Raw genomic sequence first — 10,723 nt, forward strand, 5'->3', positions numbered from 1 at the left:
CTGCCCAAAACATCTGGAGTAATGCTGCAAACAAAGACTTCCATAGTGGAGGTCATTGAGCTGCTGTCAGTGAAACCCAGCAGGCTACCAACCATCTTAGTAACTTAACAAGGATTAGGAAGATGAACATGGGAAAAACCTGAGATAGCGGAGCTGCCATGGTGCAAGATCTGAGTTTGCATTAACTTACAAAATAATTTCTTTAATTCAAAAACGTTTTCTTTGCCATAAATCCACAGTTAAAGAATTTATGGTATGCATGAAGATGTTGAGCTCATCAAGAGGCTAAACTGCTGCAGCAAAGCCTCATTTTTATTCAAATCAAATGAAATCAACAAAACAGTTTCCTTTGTTGATGGGATTTTTCTCATGCAAAAAGCAGTAGGAGTGTGTCGGTGCACCTACTGCTGTGTTCACACCCGGAGCTCATTATTGGGCGCACGATTCATTTAGTCTAAACCATCATGTATAACTTAAAAAAAGGACTCCCAGTGCATTTCCTGTGATCCACTGCTGGATCTCACTTACTGTTACTTTGTGGTCAAGTTGTAACATATCAAAACATTATGTGGGATTTTAAACCTAACTACATTTCTGAAATATGTCAAGAGTGAGATATTTTGCAATAAATAGGAAGCTAAGAGCAACCTCCAGGTGTTTTTTATCTCATCTTAGCTGAAGGATTCTGATTGGGCAGGATTCGGTGCTTGTCTGTGTGTAATTCCACAGCTGTACCTGTGACTCTCCTGGAGGAAACAAATATTGAAGGAGTGGGTGCAGCACTGATGGATGTTGGTTCTCTCCTCCCAGTGACAGTCCGGTACATCGCTGATGTACATTATTGCTGATGCTGCACCGATCCATCTCTCCACCCCACGCTCCACCTTCCCATAACTTGTGAACGGAGTTCACAACATAAACATGAATATAAGTTGTAATTGCATCACTTTACTGTTCACTACAGAGAATAATGTTTGTCATGCTGATGTGATGAGCTTATTTTTTCCCCAAGTCCTATTAAAAACACATCAGTGAGGCACACTGTCACACAAAATAATGATCCTTCATTACTACAAACATACGCAGTAGGAGTGGGCCAATAATTACATTTTAATTGTGATTTTTCAAAGTCGAGGAAATCTGATGAAACATATTTCTAAAAAGTTTAATAGTTGCATGATGTTTTCAAAGTTGAGGAATCTTTTTAAAAATTGTATCACACACACACACACACACACACACACACACACACACACACACACACACACACACACACACACACACACACACACACCATTTTGCTTCTCCCACTACTGTAAATGTATTATTCAGCAGCTTAAGCCCCCCAGCATGTTTATTTAGTCTTACACAGGTAACATTTGAATGAAACTCCAGTTACTGAACCTTAAAATGAATATTCAGTGGATGATGACCGTGGCTGTAAGGGTGCGTTCAAAGGCTGGATGTAGGAAGGTATCAGGACAGGTGTTAACACACTGCTGGTTTTGGTTTTTTACTGAAGTTTGTGGACTGTGAGAAAAGCCTAGAAGAAGACTGGCTGTCTCATAACATTTCCTTTCAAGTATTTAGAAAATTGTCTGCTTTATTAGCAAATATCTCAAATACATATTGGGAAAAAAGCATGAAGCACTTTGCAGGATGTCTTGTGAAGACGTCGAGAGATGCTGTAAGCCTCTGCAGCCTCACAGCTAAAGTTGATTATTGTCCTCTAGAGGGGGCTATTTAGCCATTTGTCTCTGCCACAGTCAAATAGAGCCCATTTCCCCTAAAAATTACCTTAGTGATATCATTGTTATATTTGTGCTCCTTCTCTTTTCCTAAAATTGAGTTTTCTTCCCTCTGTGGCCGAATAACAAATATAATGCTTCTCTGTTTGCTGCAGAATGACATAACACCGCTGCACGTAGCATCCAAACGTGGGAACAGCAACATGGTGCGACTGCTGCTGGAGAGAGGGGCCAAGATAGATGCACGGACCAAGGTACAAACACACCTGTCACTGCGACCTGCAAAAATGCACCGTTTGATATTCTGTTGCTGTTTAGTTCATATTTAAAACTCTAGTCCATCTATTTAGTTCTACATTTTGCAGACTTTCAATAAGTAATGCTAATAATTATTTACACATCACTTAAAAAGTGCTTTACTTCAAAACATAACACCCAGTAACATATATATATATTTTCATATAGGTCACTCATACAGGGTGGTATATAAAATGAATATAACTGTAACAATGGACGGTTAAAAACCATAAATTAAAACTCACAGGATCAAACTCATAATTAGTGGGTGTGGCCTGCTTTACATTTGTCCACATCATTTCCACAACCTCTAAAAATATATATTATCCACTCCCTCCCACAGCTGTGTGAGCATTAGCCACCTGCAGTCTGTTGTCATGTCTGTTGTCTCGAGCCTGTTGATGATGGTATGAAGTTCACAGCTGAGCAGCAGGTGTTTGTTTCCACAGGACGGTCTGACTCCTCTACACTGTGGAGCCAGGAGTGGTCACGAGCAGGTAGTTGAGATGCTGCTGAACAGAGGAGCTCCAATACTGTCAAAGACCAAGGTATTTAAGAACAAGCCAACAAAGACACTTTAACAAACTGCAGCCATATTAACTTCACATCCGCGAACGTCTTTCTTCTCCTTCCAGAATGGTCTGTCTCCTCTCCACATGGCGACACAAGGCGATCACCTCAACTGTGTCCAGCTGCTGCTGCACCACGACGTGCCCGTGGACGACGTGCCCAATGACTACCTGACGGCGCTGCACGTGGCCGCCCACTGTGGCCACTACAAGGTGGCAAAGGTCATCGTGGACAAGAAAGCCAATCCCAACGCCAAGGCGCTGGTGAGGAGATAAAAATGAGAAAGGACCGAGGGGGGTGGAAGCAAAGAGGGAGAGCTGACCAGAAATAGATTCTCCAATCATTTGCTGTGATAATAAGTAAAAGGTGATGAAAAGTGCAAAAATAATTAAGAGGAAGGTCGAAGGGCTCTCATCTGATAATTATCAAGAGAAACAGAAGTCCTGTTCAGCTAACACTAGCTAACTTGGTTAGCAATGTGATAACAAGCTAATCAACTACGGCGTCACTTTCTATTGGTGCATTGCACAGGCACAGATACCCGCTAATTAGTGCACTTTGTTAGTAATTAGCAGATTTACACTCCCTGAAACTGGAGCACAAACATCTTAGATGCACCAACAGCACTGAGCACCAGCAAAGTCAGCTGAGAGGTCCAGCAGAGAGGGACAAAGAGCAGACAGCCACAGCTGCCTGTTTTGGCCACACCCCAAAATACACATAAGTATCGATACAATTTAAATGGGTGAGTGTAAAAAAAATTACTCCCAGTACAGCTGTCAGCTATAGAGACCAAAAGTAGACTGTACCAGACTGTAAACATGTTTATTTGTGCTGTGACATACAGTTAGAAACGAGGTGGTGAGAGAAAAAGTGAGCTGTAAAGAAAAGTATCTGTCTCACTGGAGAGGAGTTTTTAGTTTTTTATAGCTCACAGTCCACTCGATTATTTCCACACATGCTCGTCTGGTTTGCAAACAGAGACTTTTAAGAGTGAGAGGGTGAGGAAGAGAGGGGGGGATAAAAGAACAGTCCCCCTTTGTGCTGTAGTTTCCACTCGTTGTTCCAGATTTGTCTGCAAGGCCCACAAAGCCACACACAAAGACTGTTTGGACTATTTTTAGACCTTTATGTATTTGTTGCCTGTTTCCTAGAATGGTTTCACTCTCCTGCACATTGCCTGCAAGAAAAACAGACTCAAGGTGATGGAGCTGCTTCTGCAGCGTGCAGCGTCTATACAGGCAGTCACAGAGGTGTGTGTGTGTGTGTGTGTGTGTGTGTGTGTGTGTGTGTGTGTGTGTGTGTGTGTGTGTGTGTGGGTGTGTGTGTGTGTGTGTGTGTCATGCACGCACTAAGGCATCATTTACTTTTTGTGGATTTAGCTGCTGCAGTGGGATAAGGTGATGTTACAGGGTCATGTACAGTTGTTTGACTATATGTATTTTAATTTCCTGCTGTCGTATACTTTATAATCCACTGTGTTTCAGAGGGAATATTCTTTATTCCATCACATATATCTAACAGTTGTTATGCTGCAGTTTTTAAGATTTTACAGACAGTATCATTTGTACATTTCCATTTAATGACCTACAGAAACATTTCCATGCTTACACTTTCTTAGTGTTTCTTTGGTTCATTTCCTTTTCTCCTCTCCTCTCTTCTTTGCGTCTCCATCTCCAGTCCGGTCTGACGCCGATCCACGTCGCAGCATTTATGGGACATGAAAACATCGTCCACCAGCTCATCAACCACGGGGCTTCGCCAAACACAAGCAACGTGGTGAGTTCAGGAAGTTCATCATTATCATCATCATCATCATGTGATGAGGGAGCATGAGAGGACATTCTTTCCTCTTTAATGTGCAGTTGGGGGGGCAAAGTACAGTATATGTGTTCGAGCACTTTAGATTGATTTGCTTCTTGAAATTTACTCGAAAATTTCCTCTTTACAGTATAACAGATGGGAAGTTAGATTTTTTTTTTTTTTTGCTTCATTACATTTAATTCTGAGCATTTTTCTTTAAACAGCATACAATCAGATTATAACATCAGTAAAACGTAAGCCAACATTTTTAGGGGCAGAGCTGCATTTCATGTTGCATGTTTCTATGGGACTATAACAGGTATAAAAATATGATTTAGTGTCCTGTGGTTTCTCAGAGTTTGTAAAGAGGACCCAAATACAGGACACGAGTAGACTGAGATGTTTTATTAAAGCTGGTGACAAACCTGAAACAGAATCACATCCAAGCAGAGATAAGACTGTTTATACACTGAGGGGTGGTTGGGAATGTGAGACAGGTGAAAACGATCAGCACAGTCACAAAGAAAGAAATAAAACTGACGCAAAGGCATGAATGAAACCAGCCTTTAAAACAGGAAATACTCTAAAGACTAAACACAGAGACAGGACATGGCAGAGACGGAGGAGTACTGGACGATGAAGGCATAAACACAGAAAAACAAACAGGAAATGACCAACTCAAAATAAACGCTCAATCTAAGGACTCAAAACTAAGACTAGAATCTCCATAAATTCTAAACAGTAACTAGAACTCACATAGTGCAATAAAACTGAGCGTCAGTATCACTAGAAAGAAAGGATATCAAAACAGGAACCAAAGTTCAGCCGACAAAACACAAGAATCAAACCTTCAAAGACTAGAATACAGAAAAACCTCAACAGAAACTCGATTCATATTTAAAACTCAGGGGCAGCACAAAAACCCTGGGACCATAAAGTGTCATATTTTAAAGAAGTAAATGTGTCTAATATTTCCCCTAAAAATGTAAGATAAAAAAAGTTCCACCAAACAGTGGTTGGAGTCAGTCTGTTATCGGTTTGTGATTGATTGGGTCACGTTGGCAATTTCATGCAATCTGTTTGTAATAATACAGCGACTGACTGTAATAAATCAGTGAAAACTGCAAACCTGTTGCTAATCTGTTACATTTACATGCACAGAAATGCAGAGTCCAGCCAGAACCTCATCTGAAGCAAAAATTCAGAATTCCTCCACAAGTAGTTACATAGTTGCTGCAGGACGGTGATTTAACAGAAAAATGACACGGCTGCTTGTTAGGAGTACAACAAGAACACAACCAGTTGGCAGCCAATTGAGTTGAGTCCCGTATCCCAGAGAGATGTTTGGCGGGTTGCTCTCATTGGCGCCGACTCACTCAGATTCATTGCAGTTCATTTATAAATTAGATGGCAGTTATTTGCAACCCTTTTCCCATCTGTATGAGAGTGATTGCTGTCGGTCGGAGCTGAACTGCCCCCCGAGGCAGCATGTGCACTCACCTTGTGATTGAAAGTTTGGCGACGCAACTATTTGCAATCAAAAAAATCAGTACAATCACTGCAATACAATCACCAGGCAACCACCAAATGTATTTATTTATTTTTATTCCAAGTTGCAAAGAGGTTGTTGTCTTATTTTTAGTACAGTATGACTGAGCCATAACATGAAATAATCTTCAAATCGCACTGGTCTAATAGTACAAACAATCCAATGTATCATAATATATTGTAATGTGTCATATAACTTTAGGAAATAATACTTTTGTTTATTCCAAGTATACTATATATAGAAAATATATACAGAAAAAAGGTAATTAAGATTAGAGTATAGATGCAGTTGGCGTCTGCTTCGTGGAGCTTTGGAGTGTAACCTCTCATGAACCCTTCTCAGAGTTTATGTATAAAAATGGCCAAAAACACAAGTTTGAACTGGTAATCATGTAACTCTTTAACAGTCTGCTGTCGTTTCTGCCACGTGGCCAGAAAACCAGTCGGACTTGAGATGAATAACTTTTAATGAATTTATGTAGGAGTATTTTTGCATTGTTGTATCGGTACCTATGAAACCCGTGAGTAAAGCTGAACCTGCAGTACCTGAAACCGTTGACTGCAGACAGAGAAATGCAAACACAGAAAGTGGCTTAAGACTAACTGCTCCTTAGAGGAGTTCATCCACAAAATCTCAATGGTAATTGGTGCAGACAGCAGACAAACCCTCTGTAGCTGGAGGGAGGTTTTTAATGCCATTTGTTCACACAGAAACGATCTCTAATTCTCATCTGGTCCATCAGCACTCCTCAGCAGGAGCTACAAACTTCACCGCTGACCTCGTTAACTCTGGAATGACATGAATGGAGGAAAACGAGAGAAACCGTAAACTGAGCCAGAGAGAGGAAGAAGGAGTTACAGTCATGGGTTAAAGTGGGACAGAATTATCCTGAGCAGTTTTCTGGCACTTTAATTTAATAAGTCATTAAATCTGATGAACGTTTAATACATAATAATATCAAGTTTTTCATGTGCTACAGTTCAGAACAGCTGATGGTACACTCTTCATCCCTGTTATGCATTCATAGGCTGCAGATATCAGTAAAATCCTAGTTGCAGTCGCCTACTTGATGGGGTGGCTGTAGCTCAGTAGGTAGAGCGGTTCGATTCCTGGCTACTCCAGGCTACATGCCAATGTATCCTTGGGCAAGATACTTAACCCCAAGTTGCTCTCCGACCGTCCCGTCGGAGTATGAATGTGTGTGAATGATAGTTAATTAAAAAGCACTTAGCTTAGCAAACATGGAAGTGCTTGTATGAATGGGAGTGCATGGGTGAATGTAAACATGTTGTAATAGCGCTTTGAGTGCTCATACTGAGTAGAAAAGCGCTATATAAGAACTAGTCCATTTACCATTTACTTGAATTCAGTATCTAGCAATGGAGTTAGAGCTACAGAAGAGGAGTCGTGATTAACAGAGTTACTTTTATTGGAGAGCAAACTTTGCTCAGCAAATGTGTTGCTAAAATGATCTGGTTATTTACTGTGACACGTCTCATACAACATATTGAAAGATAATCAGGTTGTGTGAGCACAGCCGACAGTAAGTGCATGTTAAACTGGGCGAATTGCAGCATTGTGGTACAGTTTACAGTAATGGATTGTGTTGGACTGGTGCAGAGAAGGTTGTGGTGTCTGTGGTCACTGTTATGTTAGGTCAAAAGTAGAAGTCATCAATTCTCAAATTCCAGCTTTAAACTAGCTTCATACTGGAAAGCAGCCATATTAGTGTCACACCTGCTTATTAAGTAGAATCCAGTGAAGTAAATCCAGAAAGAGCAGAAAACCTCAGAGCCAGCAGCAGGTCTGCTGATCACAGCCGGTCCACAAAGAAACATCTCCTCCAGCTCACAGTACAAATAATGTGGGCTATATGTCAGTTATTCCCCCGCCCGGCGCTGCTAAGAAACATAATAGGGTTCCTTGTACCTGCCAAGTCCCATTTTAACTCCTTATTACAGTAGAAAAGTGTAGAACCACTGTTCATTTTGTAAGGAAAAAAACATATGAGGAACTATCACAATATAATAATCAAATAAATTCTTTACACTGATATATTCTTTGGCTGATGCTATCAGCCGGTATGAGCCTGCCACAGATACATAACATGTTGTAGTGACGACCCGCTCTGCCCTGCGTCGGCCTGTTTGTGTGGCAGGTCTTCTGCAATCATTGGAGGGCTGCAGCGGCTCGTTTGCCAATCAGTGACACTGGGCCCAACGTGCTGAAGTCCAGCCCACAGTGGGCTGGACTTCAGCTGGCCGACGTCTGGCTGGATGCGGCAACTTTAGGTGGCTGCATCTGTAGACCAGTGATGTTGTTGCCATGAGGACTGCTGTCCTGCGATGTCTCTCGGATTTCCTCGGGGATGATTGAAGAGACTTCTACAATGTTTCTTTTGTACGTATTGCAGTTTGGTTTGTTAGAGGTTCTGCACTTGGAAATCAAGATTTTCACCCCATTCTTTTTTTTCTTCTTAATATCCACAGGATTCAGATGCCGTGGCAGACTTCACCCAGGTTCCTGTGGGATTATTGCCTGTTTTTCCTGAAGTCAGTCAGCAACCAGGTCCGAATGCTCTTCACCTTGAACCATCCAGCATGTTATCATTCTGGAAGGTACAGTTGTCATGGTTGACACTGATCAAGCTGTTTGCCTCATATTTGGGCTGACCTGTGCCCTCCATCCTGACTGTCCAAAATGCCTAAAAAACACCTTTGACTTCATTCACAGGCTGATGCTCAGTCTGGTTTCTTTTTTTAATGCCATTATTTGTATTTCTATGTTTTTTCACACTGTGTATTTATTTAATATGATTTTTTTAACTTACTGTCATATATTTTTTTTTGCACTGTTGCACTGTATTATCAAATAAGTTGGTAAAGTTCTTATTTTGTATTTGTTGGATGCAATATTTGGCACATGAATTACTTCATCAAGCTATTTATTTATTTCTGTGTTTATTGCCAAGTATGTCAGAATCTGTCCTCCATATATAACTACTTAAATCACTTTTTTCAGGTAAATGTTACAGTGCTAGAGTGCCTACTTGTTACAGTTCAAAATAAACTGTTTCAGTTGCTGCTCATTCAGCCTGTAAGCTTACTTAAGCATCTTTCTGGTATTACTGTTATTGAGCCCTGTGGAAGGTAAAAACGTGATTAGTTTTGTATTTGTTCATGTGTGGCCACATTGGCCTTTTGTTAAGAAGCTAAGGATAGTATTTTGTTAAAAATAAAACACTGAACCTTGTGAACTCATCATGTTTTGTTGTAGTTACTTCATTCATTTAAGGCAATCGGTTTCCTAGAGTCTGCTGAGTAAACTGTACTGTTCATAGTAAGTTGGACTAACTTGATGTAGCTAAGTTAAGAACAGGTCAATTATTTCTGAGTTGAAACAACTTCACTAAACTAAGTTAACTGAACTTAACAAGATTAAGTTGACACAAGGTCTTAAGTACACTGAACAAGTATATGTTGAGTAAACAAACATAAGACTTAATAGTTATACTTACTTACATTTTTCAGGGCAATCGGTTTCCTACATTTTTTTAAGTAAGGTCAACTTGTCAAATTTTAGAGTGTAGAAGGAAGTGCAGGCCACCAAAACAGGAAAAATGTAGTGGGGATAAAGTTCCAAATTGATGTAGGGTTTTTTATGAAGCTTCTAGCCCAATTAATTTTAAATGTGTTATTCATAATGGTAAAGTCCAAAAAATTAAATCCTCCAGATTCATAGCTATTCATTACAACACTTTTCCTTATATGTGTATGATTCCTCCATAAGAAATAAAAAAGCAGGCCTCCACTGACTCAGCCCTCAGCTCATCCTGACTGAAACACAGCTTCCATTTGATTGGCTGTCCGCCACAAACAGAAGCTTCCGTTAGAGGCGCCATTTTACTGCCAGCTAATGATGCCTGCTTGTTAATGTGAATAGAATAGAATAGAACTTTATTGTCATTATACATACAATGAAATTAATCATTATACAAAGAATTATATAACATCATTCTGTCATTATATAATGAAAGTGTGTTCAGAACAACCATCCAGAGGAGAACAGACAAGACTAACACGGGTTAGATGGGTGTCTGCAGCCGCTGGCACCGCCGGTACAATCAGTCCCCAGAAGAAAGGAAACAACACAACAGGGGGGGGGGGGTGTAGTTAAATCAACGACAGCAACAACATGACAATCTGATGAATTTCCTTCTGTAGTGACATCACAAAGGACCTAAATCACAGGTCAGAGGTCAGCTTATCTGTCATTGCAGGTGGTTTAATCAAAGGTGGAATCCGTGAATGCCGAGGTGGGCTCAGACTTCCTGTTAAAGGTCATCATTTATATGTCATTTATTTCTTAACACACAGAAATGCTGAGATAAAGACTGCTGAGTGAAAGCTGGTAGAGTTCAGTAGAGACGCATAATAGAATCTACAGGAAAAGAAAACCTTTTTTATGCATCAGTTCAGCTCGTTAACACAGAAGCTGCTCACAGGTGTTACCAAGGTGGCTGCTGATTGGCTAACAGCGTGTTTCAGATGTAGTAAACTTCTGTCCTCCAGCTGATTTACCCAGAAGACACCAGCGTCCTGCTAATGCGTGCTGATTGGTCCATTTGTGATTCAGGACAGACTGATCCCAAATGGGAACCTCAGCAGGAGCAGCACAGGTACAGCCCAGCAGCAGCTGCTGATGCCATCAGCAGGATGCTGGCTTTCCTCCAGCACCACCTTCAGCTCCAAAATAA

The 10,723-nt window shown here is 40.7% G+C and overlaps 1 protein-coding gene across 2 annotated transcripts; it reads left to right on the forward strand.

Annotated features, from left to right (window-relative positions):
• Nucleotides 1-1,907: 1,907 nt before the first annotated feature.
• On the forward strand, nt 1,908-8,711 carry LOC115799142 (ankyrin-3-like). 2 transcript variants are annotated; one of them, XM_030756153.1, is made up of 6 exons: nt 1,908-2,002; nt 2,495-2,593; nt 2,681-2,878; nt 3,770-3,868; nt 4,296-4,394; nt 8,457-8,711. In XM_030756153.1, the coding sequence occupies exons 1-6, from the start codon at nt 1,952-1,954 to the stop codon at nt 8,637-8,639; spliced, it is 729 nt and encodes a 242-aa protein (XP_030612013.1). In that variant the 5' UTR covers nt 1,908-1,951; the 3' UTR covers nt 8,640-8,711. The 2 variants fall into 2 exon arrangements, with proteins under 2 accessions (XP_030612013.1, XP_030612014.1); XM_030756154.1 differs by lacking the exon at nt 3,770-3,868.
• The last annotated feature ends 2,012 nt before the right edge of the window (nt 8,712-10,723 follow it).

The sequence above is a fragment of the Archocentrus centrarchus genome, chromosome 20 (assembly GCF_007364275.1).
Source record: "Archocentrus centrarchus isolate MPI-CPG fArcCen1 chromosome 20, fArcCen1, whole genome shotgun sequence".
NCBI classification, from domain to species: Eukaryota; Metazoa; Chordata; class Actinopteri; order Cichliformes; family Cichlidae; genus Archocentrus; species Archocentrus centrarchus.